At 44.7% G+C, this 24872-nt stretch overlaps 1 protein-coding gene across 1 annotated transcript in view; it reads right to left on the reverse strand.

Annotated features, from left to right (window-relative positions):
* Positions 1 to 237: 237 nt before the first annotated feature.
* Positions 238 to 24872, reverse strand: part of XKR6 (XK related 6) — a 176921-nt gene continuing 152286 nt past the window's right edge. The window contains exons 2-3 of the mRNA XM_061372204.1: positions 24069 to 24265; positions 238 to 5613 (exon numbers count right to left, since the gene is read on the reverse strand). Of these exons, the coding sequence (XP_061228188.1) occupies positions 4649 to 5613; positions 24069 to 24265 (1162 nt within the window). The 3' untranslated portion in view covers positions 238 to 4648. The remainder of the gene's footprint in view (positions 5614 to 24068; positions 24266 to 24872) is intronic.

A 24872-nucleotide genomic window follows, 5' to 3' on the forward strand; every position in this document is an offset into this window, starting at 1 on the left:
TATTTCCATTGTTGATTTGGTCTGGTCTGAATCACTCCTGTCTCCAAATTAGCTGCCTACAGATGTATAACTTTATCACACTAAGCATGCCAGCCATCTGACACAGATGGAAGGATGGATGGGTTGACATCAGCACCATAAAAGTGATGTTGTTTGCAAAATAACGTCAGCAAAAAGAACAAAGTGAACCAAAAAAACACCTTGTCCGTTGAACCAGGCAGAAAAACAGAAGAATGCCAAGTTGAAGCTGATTTATTCCACTGAGTCCTGAATCCGGGTCTGTGGCACATAGTTGCATCTTTATTAGTAAATTAAGCACTGCCAGGATCCATTTGGGCCATGAGCCAACTGACAAGTGCTGGCCACATCCATGCTGCTAAACTCTTTCTCCATCAATATAGAGCGTCTGCATCCAAACTGCCAATTGGGGATGGTCTCTGGCCAGCATCAATGTCTGTGCAAGCTGCATCCAAGCCCAGGGCTCATTGGAGTGGGCCAAAACCATGCCAGGGAAGGTTTGAAAAATTTAACAGTGGGCATGGTGGAGTCCTCTAGAGCAGGCTTTGCCCTGGCATGGCACAGTTGGCTGGTTTAGGTGATCCCAGGGTGAATCCAGCAGCACAAACATGCCAGAGAAGTTGCTCACTGCTCTCGTGATGTGAATAAATATGGACTCAACCTTCTCCACGACAGTTTGAAAAACCCATCACACAGTATCTTCTGGCAAGAAGGTGGGACATGGTGTAAGTAAGCTACCAGGGAGAAGCTGAGGAGTTAAGAACCAAGTGAAACCAAAACAAGTCATTAACCATCCTGCCAAAGTGCACACCAAAAATCAAAGAGACCCTAGGAAAAAAAGTAAACAGGAAAAGACTAGACTTTTAGCACTAGGGTTAGTACCAATAAAGAGCTAGGAGTAATTTTCCTCCCCGAGCTTTTGGATTGGCAAAAGGCGCTGTTTGGCAACAAGATCACAGATAATCCCAAGAGGAAATGGTCACCACACCAAACTGTCCACCTTGAACTCGTTGGGTGTAGTGGTAGAGCATGTGCTTTACGTTAAGGCTGTAATGAAGTCCTTCAAAGAGAAATAGTTCTTCAGGGTTGACACAGGCTCTCACTGGAAATCTTTTGCTTAAATCAGGATGCCAGTGGATATCATTCAAAGAAAGGACTAATAGCTGAGGCAGAAAGTTTATGCAACTAAGCACAATGAAACAGTCTTAGTATGCAGTGGAGGCACCTGCCTTCATTGTTATCCATACTACGAGCCACGAAGAAAAAGGACTTTGGAGGGGTGTGTCAAGCCCTTGGTCAAGCTGGTTTGGCTGTGAGAAATTAGCACTGTATTGAGACGTAAGGTCACTTCTAGAGTGTTTTGTCCCTCTACTCCCATAACAGGATGGAGAGGACGGCTGTTGCTGTGGCGTTCTGGAGCAAGGGTCCTGTTCCTGAGGGAAGGCAGGCTGCAGATGTTCATGAGAAGCAACACTGAAGGGTCTCTTCCTTGACTCCTGATAAATGTGCCTTGGCTTGTTGACTCATTTCACTGTCCTGGTGCAATGTGGCACGGTCCAGCTCTTCAGTTGGGCCAGGGAGTGGGTTCACATCTCCAAACGAGACCTCAAGGTTGACCAGTCTGGGGAAGGGGACCTTCTCATAATGCTTTTGAAAATGAGGATGCTATTTCCTGGAGGAAAGGTCCTCAAGGAACAGCAGGGTTGTCTGTCATCCATTCCTTTCTCATGCTTATGCCCATGAAATGCAGATGTAACCATTCTATGATTCTATGTGTAGAGGAGAGCTCTTTATGGAAGGACCAAGGAGGGTCTTTACACAGGGAATGATTCTCAGAGAAACTAAGTCTACACTAGTATTAAATTTAAGTCAGAAGAAAATCCTGGGAAGAGAAATGCAGACCTGTTGCTGGAGGATGGGCACCTCTGGTTTTTTATGTCTCAGTATCTGGGGATAGCAAGTTCACTTCACAAATTACCCCTCTTTATGGAGACAGTATACTGATTAGGGAAGAAACAGGCAGAAATGTTAATAGGACACTTGAGAAGGGACTGGTTATGGGACACACACAACGGAGAAGGGAAATGAAAGCTTTTCACAAATACATATAAGTGTGCATATATATATATATGTATTTATGTGCACAGTAAACAAGGGACTGTGAATTTAGATAGGGGAAGACAAGACAAAATCCCTCCCTTTGCATGAAAATGTGATCATCATACTGGTTGTAATCAGAGCCCAGAAACATTTGCCTGAAATGGAGTTGACTGGGAATTACAGTACCAGCGACAATTTGGCTTCTTATAAACTTTGCCATTTGTCTATAGTTTGGCGTGAATGAGTCCTGCCCTCCCTGAAAGGGACAGGCACCAGTTAAAAGTTTTCTTTACAAAGCAAAATGAAATAACTGAGGAAACCCCAACATTTTCTCAGAACACTGCAAAGGATCACTGATTGAAAAAAATGTTTCTCTTCAGGTATATTCAGGCGAAGAAAGCATTCAGCTTCTTTAAACTGTTATATAAAATTGGTACTAGTTTCTTTAAATACTTATATAATTAAAAAAACAACTGATTCCTCAAATTAAACAGAAAAATCATAATCATAATTAAAAAATATCCCCCCATGCTGATCTCCTCTTCAGGATAGGTCAGCATGGGAGTTTTGCACCCTAGACAGTTACAGTATTTCTGGAATAAAAAATTGCAATTACACACAGAAAATACTACAGCATTCACTTAAAAATATCTCATTTTGTTGTTGTTTTTCCCCTCCCAAGTAGAGGGATGGTGGGATTGAAAAGATGCCCTGAAACGGGAATATTCCTTTAAAGGAGCAATACTCTCAAAAAGGAAAAAGGTGTTAGATAGATGCAAACCCATGATTTAACTTGAAAAAAGAGGTTCCAGCACAGAAACAGCATTCGAGAGATGTGAATGTTCAGACACTGAGCGGGCTATTTGGAAACGTCAACACAACCACACAACTCTCAGCAGGTGACCATCTAGGCTTTGCCATCAACGGAGGTGGCAGCATCTCCTTGCGGTGAGAAGGCTAAGCTAAACCACGATGTTCTCGCTACGCTCCTGAATTTCCTCTGGTGGTGTTTCTCGCCATGTACTTACAGTAGAGGGTGACACGAGACAGTTTTTATCAGCAGTTTCCCACATGTACCGGGTTGAAGAATTCTCAGCTAAATCACAACAACATCAACAAAAATACAAAGCACCAAATCATCTCTAGATGTGAGTCAGTTTACAGGTTATTATCGTTTGAAGAAGTTTGTTGGTTGTTTTGTTGTTGTTTGCTTTTTTGTTTCTTTTTTTTTTGATTTTTATCCCAATTTTCATGTTTTGTTTTCCTTAAAAACAAAACCAAACAAAAATCAAAACCCAAAATCCCCAAAATGGAACGAAGGATGCTTTACAATCACTTTAAGGCTCGCACTGAATGAGACATGACAAGTCTTACACAAGATTACAAATAATACATGTATGCCTTTCACAGCCTTAAAATGATACAGTAGGTCAAATTATTTTGCCAGTCACTGATCAAGTATTGTGCCTTTAAATTGACTCGCTTTTTGCTACTATGCTGAGTTTTATTATTACTGAAATAGTTATTAGACATGTGTAAATGTACTTTAGTATAATGTTTTTGGTATATAATTTCAATGTTTGCAGATTTCTTATTTTCCAGAAATCAAGGTGGCGGGCCTTATTCTGGGCTCAGACGGTTCTTATTTACTCCACTGAAGGCAGTGGCACTTTAGCATGTGCAATTGTTTGAAACAAGATCAGATACTGTATTACCACATTAATGGGGTGCAAATCGACCATTACACATGGCCCATTTACACGAGGAAAACGGCTACATGGTGGGATCATGTTTATAACACGACTTGGTCAAGGTTCACATGCTTGGCCAAACGGTGTTATAAATGCATTGCCGAATTGAGTTACAGACCTGATTTTGTCTTTCAGTTGGAAAAATCAAACTCCACTGGGGATGCCTTGGCTTTGCTTTCTTGTCTTTAGACATTTGGGTTTTTTTTTCTGCTAAATCAAATCAGAGCAACAAGATTTCTTTTTTCAATCGTAAATTTCTCTCTTTTTGTTGTTTATTTTTTTCTTTTCTCTTTTTTTTTTTTTTAGTTTTAAGATTTGCATTTCAGTTGGTTGGTTGTTTTTTTTGTTTCTTTTTGTTTTTTTTTCCTGGCATATAATCGTTAAAGAGTTTTGCATGAGAAAGGTGACAGTACTTAATGAAACTCAGCACCTAAGGGCATAAGGCAGTTGTAGGTTTGTTTGTTTGTTATTTTTCAATCAGCACCAATCCCATAGATAATGTTCTACACTTGGTGTACGGTATAAAACTGATGTGGAGATGCCTCCTTCTCCACCTGTGAATCCTAGGTGTGGAAGTTGAAATACTGTTTCTTGTGTGTAAAAAACAAAAGAAAAGTTTTTCTTTTTGTTTTTACTTACAAAACATAGAGAATATCTTTTTTTTTTATACATACAGCAACCAGAAAGAAAGCTTATCTGAAGGTTTGTGTTTGTTTCATGATCTGTGTTTACCGTAAACAAAAATAAGGTCCCCTCTTTTACTTTTGCTTTAAGGAGCTTTAAAGTGAAGATTCATATTGTAGCAACTCATATAAGAGAGGTCCATCTCTATACCTAATACCTACAGCTGTGGGGGTGACATATTGGAGGATGTTGATAGTTCTTCTTAACCTCCTGTCTACAAAATGAGCATCCCATGCAGGGTATCTTTTTCTTGGGATGTCAATCTTAATGAGAGGCCCCTCGGGGGGGTAGGGTCGCCCAGATGGAGTAGATGGTACCATTGCTCTCACCTGGAAAACGGGCAAGCAAGTGTCAGCCGTGAGTTCCTCCTGTTGCTCCGTGACCGCTCTGGTGGGCGTAGCCTGGGCCCCCCGGTACCCAGGGGTTTCGGGTGCCATGGGCTCAACATCGGGGGGCAAAGGAATGCCCCAGAGCAGCTCGGCGCAACAGGAGCTGGCAAAGATCTTAGCTCTTGGCCCCATGGGATGCAGCACACCATAATATAACAGCATCAAAGCTATCCCAGCAGCAAAGCTAAGAAAGACACAACACAGTGCTGGCACGGCATATGAGTCAGTAGTGTCAGGATCTCTGTAAAAATACCAAAGGAGCGTCAAGGCAGCATTCTCCGTCAGGACTACCGTGTAATACGCAAACATTCTGTATCGAGTCCGCCCTTCCTTGACATTAAACCAGCAGAAAATGTACACAATCCCTACCACCATGTTGAAGAGGATCTCCTCCCACTTAGACATGCAGAAATCTGTCCCACCATGGATGATCCAGAAAGCCATGGCACACCAATGGACCACTACAAAGATCCCAAAGTAGAGCTGGAAAATGGAAGCAAAGAGAGCAAAAGAAATAACTCGAGATGAGATGGTGAAGAGGCGCCAGAAGACATGGATGAGGGCCCCTCTGTAGCTCATACTCTTCTTGTCGTCCCTAGAGTCCCGAAGAAGCTTGTGATAGGAGGCTAGCACCCAAGCCAGGGACATCAGGGAGGCCACAGAGGACACACCTGCCGGAAGACACACAGATCCACTGAGTTAGACAGGAGGTTTGGTTGAAAACATCATCTGCTCACTAAATTTTTGCATCTGGGGCAGGCTCAGTAGCCCAGAGGTTCAACTCACGTCAGGTTGTCCTTATAGTCTGGAGGAGAGAAATACAGAAATATCAGTGTAGGAATTGGAAAGGATGCTGTATGCACGAGTTCTCTGACAAAGCACATTATGCAGCTCATGCTCATGAGCTGTTGGCTCTGCTACCACCCCAGCTCTTCTCTTCTTACAGTGTACAACCTCTGTCCTCATCCTTATTAGATCCACACTTGAGAATTTGACATCCAAATCCCATCTTCAGGAGAAAGGGGTCTACCTTGCAGTGCACCATGGCAAGTGCAGGACATCCATATTCCCTGTAACTGCATGGATTCTTTTATTTGTTCTAAAAGACTTTCATAAAAGCAACACTCACTTTGACTTGCACTTGATTCTGCCTTAATTAGGAATCCTTTGGGAAAAATAGGCAGGTTTTTGTCACCCTGTATTCCCACGTAGATGAATATATAAGCACAAGGAACATCGAGACTCATCAGTATCCTCCAAATAGTCTCAATCCAAATACTCTGATCCCTACAGAAACTCCCTGCTCTGTTTCAATAATGGACTTGAGACCTATATTGAAGGTAGCTTATTTACAGTCTTGTCTCCTGGGTGGACCACAGATCTAAGCTGTAGTCATGTCTCCAGCCTTGTCTCATTCTGCTCCTGGTGGGACCCCTTGAAGAGTCCTTGGATCTGGTCCAACCCCTTGCCTTGTCTGAGACCACTGAGGGAGCCATTACCAACATGCACTCAGCCCCTGTGGGACTCGTTCCCATCAGTGAGTGCATTGCCTGCACCAGGCTCACCCTCAGTTTCCAACTCATCCCCTGCACCTTGGCACGGGACAGATACTCCATGATATTCCAAAGAGGCCTGATCTTATTCTCCATCACAGTCAACACTTAAACTATTTATTTGCTCCAAAGGATAAAACAGTGCCCCATTACACTTCAGAGCTTTTAGAAATAAAATACAATTGATTATTGCAAGGGTAAATTAAACAATCCATCGAGCAAAGCATCATAATGAAACATATTTGAAAGATCCTTGGGAAAAGAAAGGGCCACTGGCATCTTGCTCCTTTTCTCCCACTGCTGCTCACTGGACAACTGCTCTGCAGGTGAGGGAACAGATGACGCACTAAGATCCATGTCTGGGAAGCTCAGAAGTTTGGTGGCTATAGTTTGACTGGGCCTTGGTCAAAGATCTGTCTGGGAACATCACCTATAAAAACCGAAGGAAAACTGCTAATGGTTTCAACCAAAACAAACAGTAACAAATGCCCCTCCATTTCTGATGTGTAACGCACTGGAAGATAGGTCAATCTCTTTTTTTTGCCTTCATTACTTTAAGAAAACCCAACGAGCAGCTTGCTGCAGCAGCTCTGGATTGAAAAGCTAAAATGTTTGAAACCCTAAATTTCTTCTTTTTCTGTTGTCTTCTCACTTTTCTCCTACCCACAAGAACCTGGCTCTCCTGGGAATGGAAAGAAGATCCACTGGCTCTTCAGACCTCACTCTAGAAACTTCATCTTCTTTCTAAGGAGCCCACCCCACAGTGTGGTGGGGTCACTTTTCCACTTCCAGCCTAGCTATGTCTGGAGGACAGGCGATGGAGAAGGATGGCAGACCTCCACTTCTGCCCTCACTGAAATTCTCCCAGCCTGCAGGTCCACCAAAACTACACCTTTCCATCAGCTCTGGAGTTTCTCTCTGAATACCTTGCCTTTGGGCTCACACGTGCTTTAGCATTTCAGACTGAACTTTTAAATACAATAAACCACAAACCAGTAAGATCAGTGGCCTTATCAAAGAGGCTAGCTTTAGGCCACCATCTAAAACACAATTTTCCTGAAGTCTGAAGTCCCCAGTCAGAAACACTTTTATATAGGACTTGGGGACCCTAATGGATGAAAATTTCTGAAAGTGAATAGCCTCACCCCCAAACATACGTAGAGTAAGTTTACTTTTAACTACCAGATGAATTACACTTTTGGTAGACACAGTTAGCTAACAGTTTTGGAAGGCTGAGCAATGCCACACTACTCTTAAAGTAAGTGATTCTATGTGCGTAAGTACTGTTTGTTGCAGTATCTTCTGGCTACTCAGTTACAAAAAACTTCCCATGATTAGCAGCAAAAAAAAAAAAAAGAAAGGTATTTTCTTATTTTAGTGCTGTTATACTAGAAAGTTGTATGGCATTAGATGCACCTGTTCTACTGAAACTCAAGCAATGCCAACCCACAGGAGACAGATGTGTCACACTGGCTTAAAAATGTTTCTGTTGGGTTCATTTACTCCAGAAAAGAAAGAGGAATAAAATACACCAGAAACAAAAACATAAAGGCTTTTCCCACTGTAATGTTTTCAGTGCAGAAACCTACACTAATCATAGTCTTTGTTGTAAATTGCACAGAGCTGTCTGAGAGTATGTTTGTTGAATCACCCACATTGCAGGGTACCTTGCCTGCTGATAGTCATCTGAACATCCCCTCGAGTCAACAGAGAGAGGCAGACACCCCCAGGAAGTGATTCACCCTGTCCTAAGATCCATGTGTGGGACAGGGAGGGGTTGACTCATGCTCCTGAAGTGTCTGACTCCATCCCTTGTCAGGGGACTTGTGAACACCAGCAGTCAGGTGGGATGAGTCCCACTCTCACAAACAGTTCTTTGCCTCCTCATCTGCACTAAGATCTGAGGGGGGGAATGAAGTACCACTAGACATTTTGACATATTCCTGTCGTTTAAAAATTCATGACTCTGTGAATGCAAATTTCATCACATCCTAGTGATGAGCAGGATCTGGACCTGGGTTTAAGGGCGTGCGATCAGTGGGTGGATGTCAACAGGAACCATAGAGTGATATAAAGACTTCTCCAGTACTTTTTACTGTGTTGACACAGAAATCATTCTATGGCTATTTCAAACAGACTTCACACAGTATTATGTGCAGTTCTGGTGTCCTCAACATAAAAAGGACAGGGAGCAAGTCCAGAGGAGGGTCATGAGGATGATCAGGGGACTGGAGCACCTCCCGTATGCAGATAGGCTGAGAAAGTTGGGGCTGTTCAGCCTGGAGAAAAGAAGGCTGCGTGGAGACCTCCTAGCAGCCTTCCAGTATCTGAACGGGGTGCCTGTAAGGATGCTGGGGAGGGACTCTTCATTAGGGACTGTACTGACAGGACAAAAGTCAATGGGTTAAACAGGGGAAGTTTAGCTTTGAAGTTCTTTACTGTTAGGGTGGTGAGGCACTGGAATGGGTTGCCCAAGGAAGTTGTGAATTCTCCATCCCGGCAGTATTCAAGTCCAGGTTGGACAGAGCCTTGGGTGACATGGTTTAGTGTGAGGTGTCCCTGCCCATGGCAGGGGGGTTGGAACTAGATGATCTTAAGGTCCCTTCCAACTCTAACTATTCTGTGATTCTATAATTCTTTTATTCTATGAAATGACAAAGCATGCCTTGGCTTTTGTCATATTGACCATGCATTTCTCATTCCCACCCTTCCTTGTTACTTGTCTGTGACATCTTCATACAATGTACAATTCTCACAGACTGTGGGATAAATTGTCTTTTCTACTTCTCCAGGCCTTACTTCTAAGCAACTACAGAGATCCCTCCAATTACAATTAGAGCAGAAGTTCTGTAAGTCGGATCACATGGGAATTATTTTTTAACTTGGATCTTGACTTTTGCACGTGGTGACTGACGCACCTTCATCTACCATAAGTGGGTTTCGACTCCTTTCCAAGGTTTGTTTATCAAAGCGTTGGGGCTGTTTTAAAACTGAAGTCACTTCATAATCCCACTCCCACTCCTCCCACTCTGTGCTTAGTCTTGGGAGTGGAAAATACCTGACATGCACTGCCATATCTCTGTGGGCATTCTCAAGCCAGGAGGACATCAGGTACGACAGGGCTAGAAGCCCTGTGGCTGCATCTGCCGGATCTACTTCCCACCTTCCCATAACAAGTCAGATTGGCATAGACTGGTGTTATCTTCAAACTCTCTGCACCAGGGTTTACAACAACCCCTGAACTCCTGTCACCTGCTAGGAAGCAGTAAGTGACTCACAGGGCATAGTCAGCACTAGTAAGGAGTCAAGCCCATGTGTCTTGAATGACACATCACAAGACTTAGTCCCCCACATCGCTTTAGTAATGCACCCTGAAGTCCTTACGGTGAGACATCTCCTAAGCTACATTCAGCATGGTGAGGCAAAGCTCTGTAATGTTCCCATCTGACAGATGGAGCATTAATATTTGAAAGATTTACTCAAGGTCTCACATGGAGACACCTGTATCGGAGACACCTTTAGGTGCCTGACTATGGAGCTGAACTCATCTTGAACTGCCTTGATGCTGACTTCTTGCCTTAGTAATTTTGCCCTTCTCAGGGGGAGCTAACGAACAGTCTTCAGTGGTAAACATGTGGCACACAGACTAAGGAAGAGTAAATGAAGAGAAATGAGAAAGCAGTAGAAAGTAAGGCAGCTATATAAAAGGCTAGTTTCTGACAAGTGTTGGACCAAGGAACACAGTCTCCGTGAAGGGTAAACAAGAAATGCTGCTTTGGATCATGAAGACATGAGTGGATTAGAGTATAATGAAGGTAGTGACCTGATATCAGAGGAGAGGAGTTCAAGGGAAAGACCTGGAGCCTTGCTGAAGCTCACAGAAGCAGGCTGAATTTCAGCCTGTTTTGGGTTTCATTCCTACTGATGATCCAGAAAAAGAAAAGGCTGTCTCAGAAATGTAACAAGGGTCTTGGAAGAATCCACATCAATAAGCAATGACTCTCCTTAAGCTGACATTGCTGTTTTTAAAACCCACGTATGTGCAGGAACAAAACCAGCACATAGAAAGCCTTCACAGTCTATCTGGCCTATTCATGCTATGCAATTACACATGGTTTTTCAACTAGACTAGTAAAAACTCCAGACAAATCATACACACAAAAATATGAATACCAAAAATTAACAATATATCAATTTTTCCCTTATTTGCAGTGTTAAGCTGAGAAGAGAGGTTTTTCACTAGATGTATGCACAGTTCTCATCAGAATCCAGCTGCAGGTTGCTAATTCTAAGTAATTTTAATGCACTTTCTGTAGCATATTCCCCAAGTATTTACTGTGGTGCCTGTACCTTTAAAGCTGAAAATGATGCCTACATGGGGTTCTATTTCTTTTCTGACGTTAATTCTCTTGAAGACTCTACTAAAACAAAATGGGAAGATACCAACATTTCTCCTGGGTGAACTGGACAGCAAATATTTAGGGCGACATGAAACCTTTCATCAACACCTGTGCAAAGGCAGTGCTTCCTTAATGCCAAGTGCCATGTCTCAGTTCCTCCCCATCACTTGCTGGCTGCTCAGGCCTCTGTGCTGTGAACCCTGTTATTGTGTTTTCCCCTTTGGGTGGCACGTTCCTCCCTGAAGCTCAGTATGAGTCAAGGAACAGGTTTTCATCTTGATGCACAGAGACTGAAAATGCATTTATACACAAAAGAGATCAAGCTAGATTCTGCTTTTGTAACAACATTGCTGGAAAATTGCTCCCCCCTTACTTTTGAATCTGGTTTTATTTATTTGTGCCAGCGTAAAAGGGGTCAGAATCAGACCTGAGGTCTGCTTTTATTTGTTTCTGCTGGAGTTCAATGCTTGATCTTTCTTTTCTCTTTCCTTTCAGAGAAGGGAATGACTTTTGTTTTCTTAATTTTCCCTTTTTTTTTTTCTCTTTGAACATGGAAAAATATGGATCATTGTCAGTATATGAATAATAAAGGGTTGCATAGACCATTTTGCCATTTCTTTTCCTCTTAGGATTTCAGGACAATTCTTTAACCAGTTTCCCCAGTGTGCCACCAGTCCATTATGGCAGACGAGTACTATTCCTCCTATGGTGAACATCACTCCTAAGTTTGACACAGGAATGGCCTTCTCACATCTGTGTGACACCTCTGTATTCTGCTTTGGGCTGCAGTGACCAGTGATGAAAAACAGAGCCTGACACCGGGAAGAGAAGTTACACCAGTGTCCTGTTCTATGCTCTTTTCCCATGAAAAACGTTTTGGTTTCATTGGGCAAGGGGTGAGTTTCAAACCCTCAGTATCTACTCCTAGGGAGCTGTTCTGAGACCTTCCTCCAAGGATCACCACGGCCACATTCTCCCCAGGACACTGTCACCAGTCCCTAAGAAATACAAAACTTGGTGACTGTGGAAGGCAAACAAAGGTAAAGAACTCAATTGAGGGACCAATCTCCAAGAAGGTCTGGACAACAAGAAGGTCTTTTACCACTGAATCCTACTGGGATTTCCTGACATAAGGCTTGCACTGAGTTTCTATACAGGATAGTCCATGTCCAAGCTAGCACAAGGAAGGCTCATCCACATTGGACCAGAGGAACATCCATGTTCCCATACTTTTTGTTGTGAGAGTGGTAAAGTCCACAGCAAGCCAACTTCAGAACAGTTGTGTACATGGAGAGTTGCCCTCCCATCCCTTGCCAGTTAAAGGCTGGGTCTTGTCCTGAAATGTGAATATTTCCTAAAAACTTTTTTTTTCTTTTTTTTTTGCTAAATTAAGATGCCTTTGCTGACCCCAGAAAAGTTGGATCTCTTTTTAGTTCCTGTCCAGCCTTCACCTTAGCACTGCCTTGAGGAACTGTAGTACACAGGTTCACTACGGACTGTGTTTCAAAAGGACTTGCTTTTCTCCCCTTTCATCCTGCTGCCTTTCAGCTCTCCCAAATGCCCCCTTTTCTCTACTGCTAGAAGAGGTGACCAGCCACATTTATCTGATCTGTGCTCTCATTATCTCAGCTGCTTCTATCGTGTCTCCTCCTATTCATCTCCTCTGTGAACTCCAGAGCTGCCAAACCAGCTCAGTCCCTGGGGCCATACAATTTTGTATCTTCTCCTGGATGCAAGCCAGTGACTGATCCTCCTTCTGCAGGAGGCACAAGCACCCCAGGCCAAGCAGAAATGTGATAATCTGCCCTCTATTTTGGACTGTCCTTGAATACCCCTGGAGAAGTGTCAGATCTCCTGTTGAAAATGTTGGCCATCACCCACCACATAAGGACTGGCAAAACTTCCCTCCTCCCCTTTCCCTTCTTCCCCATTTTAAAACACTCTTGATTAAGATCTTCCTTTCATCATATGCTTCAGTGTTTATCTCACCCCAAGGAATGCTGCCTGAGACACGGGATGAGCTGCCCTCTGGAAATGCCTCTCTGTTTCTCCATTAACAGTAGTGTGAGCGATCAAACTGAAATGACCAAACAAGAAGCAGCTAAGAAGAAAAGTACCCTAGGTAGCAATGGTTTGGCATATATCAACTCCCTTTAATAGTACAGAGGAGAGCCCTGAGTCCAAGAAAGGTGAGGAGAGAAGAAAGGAGGGTTGGAGAAACCTTCTTCTGGCTCCCAGATGAGCAAAACAGGTAGCATAGGCTCCTGCAGAGCAGAAGTTGACAGACCCAACATAACGGGGGCAAACTCAAGTGACGCAACACAATGATTCTATACCAGTGAGGGCCAAGCAAGCAAAACAACCCCCAGCACAATCCTGATGAGAGAAGGACATATTCAAGTTGCATTTCCTTGAACAGCCAGACAGAATTATCACCATCCTCAAGAAAGTGGTAGCAGAAATATGACATCCCCCTCCTTAATCAATTAAAAGAGGTCTGATAGCAATGGGCATATATGTACACAGTCCTCATAGGCATATAAGTCATAGAATTATAGCCCATAGAATGAGTCTGCCTTTAGAGTCCCTTTTGATGTTACATAAATTCTTATGACATTATTTATGATGTGAAACTAATTATTTTGAAACATCTATTTTGAAATAGAGCCCAAATGTTAAGAAAATGTAAAGAAAAGAAATCACTGTCCCCCTCTCACCAAAAGCAGATAGTTCCACTTCAGTGGATGCTATTTTGAGGGTGTTAATATCAAACAGTTCTTTCCTTTGTAATTTTTGGCTAGTAAACCAGAAATCTCATTAATCTTGCTGAAGGTGTTTTTAGTGTCGGTGCAGGGCTACATTTGATGGTGTTTCCAAGTAGAATAGCTGCTGTTATCACTAAATTGGGGTTCACGTTCATGTTCTGTTTTCTAACGCCACACGTACAGGAATGAGAGACAGTCTGGTCTAAATTTATGCAGGTATTAACCACCTGGGGTAATTCTGGGCTGGAAATGTGCTGGGAGAGCAGAAGCCAGGATTGCCTGGGCACAGTTTAGGTTGTTTGAAATAAAGCATGAGAACTTTCATATATGTCTCTTCTTGTCAAAAGCTGCATGAATTGCCACTCTGCTCAGGGCAAGATACCCTCTGAAGAGTCATCACTATGATTATAAAGACCTCTAGTTAAGCTCTTTTTAACCTGAATGCCTTTAACCACTGTCTCAGAATCACACTGAAAAAGAACCCCACCTGAATCCCCAAAAGTGAACAGCCACAGACAAGAGGTTTGAAGCTCCTCAACTGAGACCCAAGGAGATTCCACTTGAAATGGTCTATCGGGATGTCCTGACAATAGCTCCAGGAAGGACAGGATTTAAAACTGTGCATGCAGAGCAAAATCCATCTTTGCAGGCAATATTACAGGGCAGCAGAATCTATCACAGAAACCTCATACATACAGCCAGGAGAAGTGTACAGGTCATCTCTATGGACTTCCACTGCTTTTTCTTGGTGTACTGTCTGGTTACTTTTGTGCTCATTTGCTTCTGAAATCAGTTCAGAAATCAGAGTAGGCTGTGCAGGGACTTGAATCTACAGGGCCACCAGCATGGCCCGGAGGCATCCAGACTTTCCGAGCACCTGAGATGGAAAAAAAGTCAACCTAAGCTACCTTTAAAGTTAATATGAAGATCTAAGCACCATCATTAGCATGGATCTACCATGGATCTCTAGAGACTAAAGACACACAACTACAACTGTGTTGATCTTCCAGACTCTTCTTAGATGTACAGCATTGTGCGGTCACTGATTGCTGAGATCTAGGTTTTTTCCTTCTGCTATTTAAAATAGCCTTTCCCACAGCAACAAGGGAAAATACCCCAAAGATGTGATTACTTTAACTGGGAAGATTAAGATGGGAAAATGTTAGAACAGTTAGTCTTGGAGGAAAAATCCTATTGCACATTCATTCAACAGTTCTTTCTTTGTGAAGGACACTTATGACACAAAGTTTATTGGCCAATTCTTTGCTCAGCTACTTGAGTACATTGACTCCAGCAGAGTTGCTCCCAGTTTACATTCTGCAAAGATCAGAACAAGCCTCCTATATTGAGATTTTTGAGACCTAATGATATTTGAACTCTATTGCTCTAAGAAATATATCTTACGATACTCCTAGAATGCATTTAAATGGGGAAAACCCCACAACCTTGCTAAACAAGACATGGCTTGATTTAGTATAAAATCTTTCCACACCCATATCTGTGTTCTGAGTAGGGATATTTGGCATGAAACAACACAACTCTGCAAATGCATACAATATACTTGCATTTTAACATCATACATTTGATATTTGTCACAGCATCTTTATCCTGGCATTCTGTTTTCATTTAGATGAGAACTACAGCCAGAAGAATTTAAATCTGCCTAGCACGAGTTGAAAGGATGTTGTAGTCTTGCAAGTGGGACTAAAATACTCTGAAAAATAGGGGAGCACATCACCACTGGGAAGGAAAGCATTAGGAGTTCTGCTGTCTGCTTCTGAAAGCAGCCATGAGAACCTCTTTTTCCTAACACATGTCTGGGGCAGCTTTTGAACCTGGGACCCTGTGCCTAGATACCAGTAACCGAGCAAAGCCTAATTCTGTTGACTGCTATATCCATGTCATTATTCTGTATCAGCCTCCAAAATAGGGTGTCACAATGCAGGCTCCTTGCTGGGAATTGTTCTTGGCCTGTGCTGACACCTGAGCCAAGCCTGGGAATTGTTTGAGTTGGTGCTAGCTGCCATGAGCTAAAAATGTGCCAAGGACTGTGCTGATAATTGAACCACATGGGTGACCGAGATCTGGTGGCTGTGCTCATGTTCTGATGTGTTTCGGTTTATTAGTATAGATGAAACGCAACAGACTGGTCACCAGATTGGAGAAGCATTATCTTCTGCCAAGACTTAGTGAAGGAACTTCCTGCTATAAATACAGCTCCCACGGCCTGTTCCTTAGAGATGAGGCAACATCAAGGCAATGTTTCAAACAGTCTCTGATAGTACCAAACATGGGTCCTTCAAACCACCTCTGGTTCATAGTTTGGCCTAGACACCGAAAGTGTGCAGGCCATTAGGGAAATAACCATCCCAGTTCTGGAAATGCTTTTGACCTGATGGGGAAGAGGAAGGAAACCCAACTTGGTTCACACTCACTGGCAAAGGTAAGAGGTATTCATTCAGTGTTCTTAGAGGAGATGTGTCAGCAGCACACACTTTGCTAACCTTATGGTTTATAAGTCTTTGTTATTGTGTAGGGAGCCATTTGTGGAATTGTCTCGGCATAACTGCAGGTGAAAGGACTGCTCTCCTGAAAAGAAGGAGCACCTCGGAACTTCCGGAGAGTACACAGGGCTGGCATCATTGAAGTGAGTCTGGCAGAGCAGTTCTGTGAGGGGGAGTGACAGAGTGACAAGAACGGATGTGGTGCAGCTGGTGCTGTCTCACTCAAGGCAGCAGGGACACTGATTTCCAAGGATAATGGCAGGAACCTGTTTCTTCCTCTGCTTCCCATGCTCTGTACGGTCTGCAAAGGTCTAAGTAATGTGAAGCAGGCCAGAACTCAATGGCATGCCAATGTCCACATGTTAAGTCAAGTCATGCTCATGTGGTCTTCTCTCTCCTGGGTCTTTTTGCCTTCTAGAAGTTCATGTGTGTACAAGATGGAGGTGAGACTGCCTCTTCAACAGATGAATGAACATCACCTTTCCAAGGACAGGCTGAGATCAAACCATCCATCTATTCCCCTGCCGCCAACATCTGTTTGCATCTTAGGGTGTATCAGATATGGGGTCCTGTGATAGGGAAAGGCCTGTGCCTGGTGGATGTCCCCCATCAGTGTTGGTCCATATGAAGAGGTGAAAGTGCTGAGGGCACTGAAAGCATGAGGCTGGTCAAATGCCACTTAGGACAAAAGTCATTTCAGGAGATTTCTCCTGCCTCAGTAAATCTGCTTCACCCCCAGACTCAGGACTGTCACCCGAAGCTGATCATATAAAACAAGTGACAGTTTCTGAAACAAGAAAGTTTTTTCCTTCAGTACTCAGTGATTTTGAGCCACTTGCATCAATCTAAACTGCTCCACTACATCAGGGGTAGAAGCACAGAAGTCCCTGCCCAGCATTCCACATCATCTTCCCCATTTACTTTTGCACATCTCAGTGCCTGTGTGTTCTCTGTTTACCCAGAGTTAGCATGCTCTCCTAGATGCCTGATATGAATCCCGGAATTGCACACTAGAGCAACCTGAAGATGAAAATACTTGAATTTCCATGTGTTTTACTAGGCAATTGCACAGTGGTGTGCACCCACCTTCTCATATGCTCTAATCACAAATTTTCCATGAGAGGTATGTCTCCAGGAAAGTCTGCAGTATACATTTATCTGACAAATGCCTTAATTTCCTGCCTGGAATCCGCTTGGCATGAACTTGCTCCCCAGGAGCCTGCAAGGTAGAGATCTTTTCCAAGACCTCTTTCTCTGTGCCTCAGTTTCTCAGCTGTCCCGCAGCTCCTAGGAACAGCGTGTGCTAATGCTTGTGTAGTGCTCTGATGATGTAACCCCCTCCCAGCGATTACCACAGTCTTAAAAAGCCTAAAATTGGCAGCACTGGCTACGTGCCAGTGCTGTCCCGTGAATGGTGACTCATCTCTATTGGCTGTGGCATGTCATAAGTGTGATGGTGGCACATGGTATGGAACAGAAGGTTTTTTATCAGCACCCTAAAATAACAGAGCGAGGGCTATGGCAAGGTGGTGGATGGACAAGCTGCAGGTGGGGATGGGCTAAGGGCTGACGTGTCTCTTTGGGCTTGCTCCAAAGCCCATTGCAAAAAAAAAAGCTGTCATTGGCTTCAAAGGCTCCTGGACCCAGTCCTTCCCCACTGTGCTGGGACAATACGGCTGATGATAGGGCAAGCTCTCCCTGTGCTGCTCAATGCCAGCATGCCTCAGGCTTGGCCTGCTCTCAGCATGCCAGAGCAAGACATCCTCAGTGCCCACTGCCAACTGTGGAGATGGCTTTTTGATGCTGCTGGGAATTGGCCTGGGACCAGCGACTCGTTTCAAGCAGGGCACCAAATTGCTATCTGTCATCTGGCTTTGGTGAGAAGGAGGGGAAGCAGGAACAGAGCCATATGCCCCAGTCTGGCAAAGCACTTGAGTCATATGAGTGGCCTCCCAGGTGAGCTGCTTATGTCTTTGGAGCTATCTGGGCATTTTGTGAGGTGCCTCCTTGGTCTGCCGATGAACATTTAAAGGGAAACTGTGGTTGAATCAGGACAAACTTTCAATGCAGATTACCCTAGTTCCTCCCTGCCAAGCCCCTTCAGCAAGCACACAAATGGTGGGATCCCTTGCCCACATGGCAATGAGCAACTGCTTTCCTGCTCATGCCTCTTCTGTCACAGGGAACCAGGGCTGGGTGATGGATGTTTCCCATTTCTTTTACTCCTCAAGAAATGGCATGAAAGAGAGGAAGACAAATATGCCCTCAACCCCATGGGCAAAGTTTTAGCATCTTTATTTCCTTATGATCTGTCTCACAGCCCAAGCCAAAGCCCAGAGTGTGACTCTGGTAGATCATACCTCCACCTCATCTCTTGTTAGAGGACTCTATGAGGCAATGACATTTTTAGGCCTACTTTGCAGCTATATGGTTGGATCTTAGGTCAGAAAAGGGAAAGGGGTTCTGCTTCTGGAGGAAAAAGACTTTGCTTGGCCCTGCATGAATGTCTTAGCCATCCAAAACAGCCTGTAGATGACATGTTGCTCTTTTTGTACTGAGCCCTGTAGAATCTGATGCTTCTGTAGAGAGGGTAAGCCTCATTTTGGTTCTAATGGGTAACTGGTTACGGGAAGCTGCACAAATGGGGACAATTTTGTTCAGTAAGGTTTGCAGAGATCTGAATTTGGGGTTTTGGATTCACAGTTGAGCACTGCTGGAATGTATATATTTAGATACACCCAAATTGAAAGACACCTATAGAAAACAGGCAGCAACACACACAGCAAGCCCTACGCATATTTTTCTATCCAGCACAGCATCTCCTTCTATGGTCCCCTTTGGCTGCATAGCTGCTAAAAATCAAGTATTTGTTGGGATTGTTCTCCAGCCCCACAGCCAGTAGGCACACTCCTGCCCTATCCATATCTCATCTCCTGTCATCTGAATGTGCCCATGTCCAACTGCCCACTGGGAATGGCCCCTGGTCTGTGTATACTCCCAAGCAGTCCTTGGAGATTGTTTGGCTTAAAGTTTGCTGGTCCAAGCCAGAACCATGGCAGGCCCATGCTAACTTGGCAACAGTGGTGATGATGCATGTCTATTGCTGATGTCATTTCTGCTGGGCTCTCTGACAGCTCAGGCCAGCATGGGGAATCTTGCACTAACTCCTAGTGTCCCTTCAAGGTTAGCAGTGCTACTTGTAGGATGAACTTTCAAATCTAATGAGTCTCTTCACCACTTTCAGTGGAGACATGGGCATTTCAGCCTCTTCAGTTACGTTCAGGCCAGTGCTCATCACATTTGAAAATCATACTTTGGGCAACGAAAGGCTGAAAGCTCTTTTTCTAACTTGGTTTCCCCAGTTAAGAAGTTTATCTTTGGGGCCTGAGTGACAAGAGGACTGAGAAAGAAGTGATCCTGTCCTTTAGATATGGCCTTGGTTTTAGATCTCAAATCATTCCTCAGCAAGTCATGGTGCCTTAAGATATTTCCTATCCTATGAATATACCCAACAGGACATTTCAGACAGTATGTATTTCACAGCATATCCATTATTCACAGCATATTATTGGTTAACTATCACCCTGTCACTGGGGGAAAATTAAGTGAGAAATGTGCCTCCATGTTAGACTTAATCATTATCACCCACACAGGAATCTTCTCACTCAGGTGCAGGAGTGTTTAACTCGAGGTTCATTCATCCTGAACCCACTCAGCTTGATGGGGGATGCCTTGTCTGGGAAGTGAGGACAGCGGCTAACCCACCCCTGCTGCTTGTACATCAATACCCTGCAAAGACCAGTTAAGTCTTCTAAGCTGAGTGACAAGGAAAAAGCATCTTAATGTGCCCCTGAAGAAAAGGACAAGACATGATCATAAATGGCCCTCAGACATTATACAGAAAGAGGGAGGACATGATAAAAGACAGGGCTTTACTTTGGAAGGGGCAAGAAGATTTGCAGACTCCACCAGGATAGCTCTGCAGCCAACACGCATCCATAGCTGAGATGTCTAAAGTCCCTTTTAGTTCCTAACTTATATCCCTCTGCTTAAAAGAGTCACACTCCCCACCCCCCCCCCCCGGAAAAACTTAAGCTAATGTTGCTTTTTCTTACATATACAAGCAGCTTCAGACTACTTACTGTGGGCTGACACCTCCCAGAATCCCAGAGATTTCCAAAGGACTTTACAAAATGAAGGCTCATGCTGCAAATCTCTTTCAGATCAGCAGCAGGGTTATAGAGGAGATGGGCACAGCATCAGTGGATACACAGGCCATTTTGTGGGGGGGGAAACCCTGCACTGTAAACTGCAGCCTCATGGAGGCAAATTCCCAGCAAAAGCTGGGAATCCATAAGGAATTTGTGACATAAGTGGAAGGACATTAGAGGTTCTGCTAAATCCCATTAAATGTTAAAGCAGCCACATAAAAAATTAAGAAAAAGGAAACCTCTTTAAGAGATTTATGCTGAGAAACTGGAATCCCTCTCACCTCACCAACTGCCTAGAGGCTGAGTGTCTCCTTTAAGCTGGTTATAAGTGCTCTTTTCCATTCAGTGTAGAGAAACGAGCACCTCTGTAGGATGAAGTGAGTTAAGGATGGTTTATTCTGCAAGAAGTGAGGTGGATTATCTCCTAGGAGTGATTATGAAATGAAGATCTAGGTTGCTGGGCTTTTCTTGTTGTGGATATTATGTTTTTCCCTGCAAATACACCAGGTTATTTAAAGCAGGGAAAGTCTTCGGCCAGTGCCGTCCCTGAATCTGAGATAGACACCCTTTCATTCCATCCTCTCCTAAATCCTGGAGACAGTTAACGTGAATGAGGGGCAGAGCTGCATCTTCTTCTAAGTCCCATTTCCTTCTTTTACCTAACCCTGAAGGTAGGTCTAAACATATCACCTAGCTTCTGTCTAGATTCCCTGGAGAAAGGTGCTACTGGAGGGCTGAATCTCATCTCACCTCCTTCAGTCTCTTTGGATAATGGCTGATCCAAGTTTTGGAGGCATCCTTCCTTCTTCACCTTCCATTGAGGAAGGCGAGGGACCCACACAGCTGTGGTTGTAGCAGATGAACAGTTCATGAAGGGCTTCCATATGCATATCCAAGAGCTGATGTTGACCCTTTTTTCCCCCATCCCAGCAGCTGCTGCATAAAGTATTTCAGCTCAGGCTCCCAGCGTGCACCTTCCAGGTCAATCTGCTCCCCCGATGAAGTACAGCAAGTTCTCACCTCTTTTCTCTCTGTGCTATTTTCTGCTTTTCCCAAGCCATCAAGCAACAGCAGCTAAGCTGGGATTTGGTCTGCCTTGTGCTAGGGATATGATGGAGGAATGAATCCTGACCTTCATGAAATCCCAGGGGTGCTGTCCCAAGGTTTACTTACACTGGAACTTGACTTGAAACTCCAGCTCCATCACTTCTGCTGCTTGTGGTGTCAGACCATGCAGGAGATGCTAACTCTAGGGTGAGCAGGGACCCATTAGTGTAACTGGTCTGTTCTTTGAGCACTGAAGGAGCAATAAACACAGGTTCCACCCAACTGTTTCAAACAGGTACCACTTCAGGGTAAAATGGTTCTTGCAAGGTATAGTGAGGCTTTTCCTTCTTCCACCAACCCAATAGATATGGAAATGAGGAAACTATGCATTAGACTGACTGCAACCTCTTCTACTAGCCCTTCCAGAGCTCTCTTACTCACTACAACCACAAGAGGCAAGAACAGCCCTTTCTGTCACTGTGTGAACCATATGAAGTCTGGACATATCATCGTGGGCTGTGCTTGGGTTTATAAGCCCTGCTGTGGGATGTTTTGCCAGTGTGCATCCTTCAGCAACACAGCTGATACCATCCCTGTTTAGAGGCAGATCTGGCATCTTCCAGTGACGAGCCCATGCTCACATAGACACAATAACCCAGGAGAGACTTGATTTGATTTTTAAACACACTGCCTTTCTAACAATATCCATATTCTTTTGCTTTCTGCCTGCTCTAAGGGAAATCTTTGATGCTCCCTTTCGTAATGGCTCCTCTCAGCATTTAACTTCCTTTTATATAATTACGTACTGGCCAGGAGGAGGAAGAGGAAGGCAGAAGCACCAAAGGAGCTCTAGGAAACCTTGTACCTGAGTCAGGAGCACTGAGCAAGCTCTGCTGCTCACATCCATCATCAATGCCCGCTGTGCAGCATGCAGCCCTGAGATGCGCGACCGCATCCCTGGCACAGGCAGGGAGGGAGGAAGGGAGAGGGTGCACTGGGGATGCTGAGAGCTCGGCTGCTGGAGCGTGGCAGGCGAAGAGCCCTCCAGGGCTTGGGGAGGCAGGCGGGGACGTGCGCTGCCTTGGAAGAGAGCGCAGCCTGCTCGGTGTGGTGGAGGAACGGAGGAACTGCATAGCCGAAGAAGGGAGGGGGTTGGAAAATGATGCAGCTTGTTCAGTGGGTTAGGCAGCCATGCCTGGAAGTGGCAAACTGAAAGAGCCCCAGATTTGGAAGCCTGGAGGGATTATTCGGCCCTGTGATCTGACTTGCAGCACAACAGAGGCCAGCAAACTTCACCCAGTGCTTTCTGTAATGAGTCAAACAATCTGCATAATGCCCTGGCAACCCTCTTAGGTTGAGATTTATGTATTTTTAGTAGGATTAATAATATTGGAAGCAGTAAGAAACGGGTGATGCCAAATGTGTGTAGCTCTAGCAGTAGTTGTAGAAATGAATGTTTATCATGTCGGCACTTTGGAGGCCTCGAGAGTTCATGGTGAGAGGTTTCAGAGGAATACTACATAAATAGGAGAAGGCAGGCCTCTATAAGCAAGTGTGATGGGCATGATTGAAGCATGGAGTAGGGGAGAGCAGTCTGCCTTACTGACGCTGTAGACAGCAGTGACCTTGGTCTGACCAGCAAAATTTAACCCTGATAAACTGCCCAGTTCCAATCTCAGCTCCAAGAAACTCCTCAGGTCTGTCAGAAAGGGCATGCTACAAACAGGCTGCCTTTGGGAAACTGAGTGTCATCTCTGGTGTGTGAATTGAGCAGGGGCTGAATAAACCAGCAGCTCATCAGCTGATACCACTGTTGGTTCCTGGAAAGGACAACTCTCCCACAAGCTGGTGAACCTTAGGCAGCCAGCCCATGTGTAGGGAGGGGTTGGTTGAGCTGCTCACCCCAGGGTAGGGACAGGGGCTTATGCTTCTCCACTGGGGTGGATGCCCCATGCTCAGGACATCACTGCAGCAGAGGACATCAGAACTGGCAAACTCCCTCTGGTTGCTTCCAAGCCTCTGTTCATCTACCTTTGTAATGATATCTGCACTACAACATGTATGTCCCTACACAACTCCCTCCACTGCCTATCCCCCCTCTTTCCTTTTACCTGCAGAGAACCGTGGTACCAATGACTAAACCTTGATTCTTGGGCATTCTTCAGAAGGTCCTTCAGCATTTAGCTGCTGAAAGCCCCCTTTATACTACACTTCACACCATCAGAGCATTGCACAGGCATTGAACTGTTTGTCTTCTCAACACAAACCTGGACAGTTTCATCATCCTACTTATGTAAGGAGGGAAACTGAGGCAGGGAATGATTTGCCGGTGCCAGGCAGCAAACAAATGGTGATACTTGCCATAGCAGCAGAGACTTCCTGCCTCCTCCTAATACCACCACCATTTCTTTAGACTGGACTCGGTGCGGAAGAGCTGAATCTCATCTTTTCACTGATTCTGTTTTAACCAGCAGAATGAGCAGAGATTTTACCCAGCAAACGCAGCACACAGCTGGAATGAGATTTGTCCAAAGTGGCAGCCCCTTACACACCAGGTTGTGTAGGGTGGACAGTTAGCAAAACATCCATCAGGTGCTGAGGGGGGGAGCCTGGGAGGACGGGGAGGGGGATGAGGGGGCCACTTACATGGTAATGTTTCTGCACGGTTCTTTTGGATCATTATGCAGAGCTGTAGCACCAGTTGAGGGGCGCTCTCGAGGAAAGTTTCCAGGAGGCGCAACATATTTACGTCTGCATATTCGTACATCATAGCCCAGTAGAAACGCCGCTGGTGTTCCTTCCGCCTCTGGCTCTGGATCCCCAGGTACATAGTTCGGATATACCTGCAGGAAACAGGAGGAAAAGCTAAGTGTGAGACTTTGGCACGCATCGATGCCTGAGGAGGATGGGGCTGTGGGCAGTTGTTTGGCCGAGGGAGGTTGTCTGGGGGAAAGGGAATCTGCAGTAGAAACAGGGGTCAATGCAGTTCTAACACTATCTCCTGCAAGATCCAAGGACCACTTCTGTACTGCAAGAGTGGGAAATCTCTGACTTGCACCACCCAAATGTGGGGGTAGGAAGTGCTCACAAAACACTTGCACAAGAAAAGAACTCATGCGCTTTTTAGCAAGATGAAAAGAGGAAAAGCTACTTGACAAATACAGCACCACAGAACCACAGAATCATTAGGGTTGGAAGGGACCTCTGGAGACCACCTAGTCCAACCCCGCTGCCAAGGCAGAGCCACCTAAAGCGTGTTACAAAGGAACACATCCAGGCAGGGTCTGAATGTCTGAGAGAGGGAGATTCCACAACCTCCCTGGGCAGCCTGTTCACTGCTCTGCCACCCTGAACATAAAGAAGTTCTTCCTCATGTTGAGGTGAAACTCCTTGTGTTTTAGTTTATGGCCATTGCTCCTCATCCTGTCATTGAGCACCACTGAAAAGTAT

This window comes from Neopsephotus bourkii, unplaced genomic scaffold (assembly GCF_033783945.1).
Source record: "Neopsephotus bourkii isolate Nb327-2 ecotype Australia unplaced genomic scaffold, CSIRO-AGI_Nbou_v1 NB_1600, whole genome shotgun sequence".
NCBI classification, from domain to species: domain Eukaryota; kingdom Metazoa; phylum Chordata; class Aves; order Psittaciformes; family Psittacidae; genus Neopsephotus; species Neopsephotus bourkii.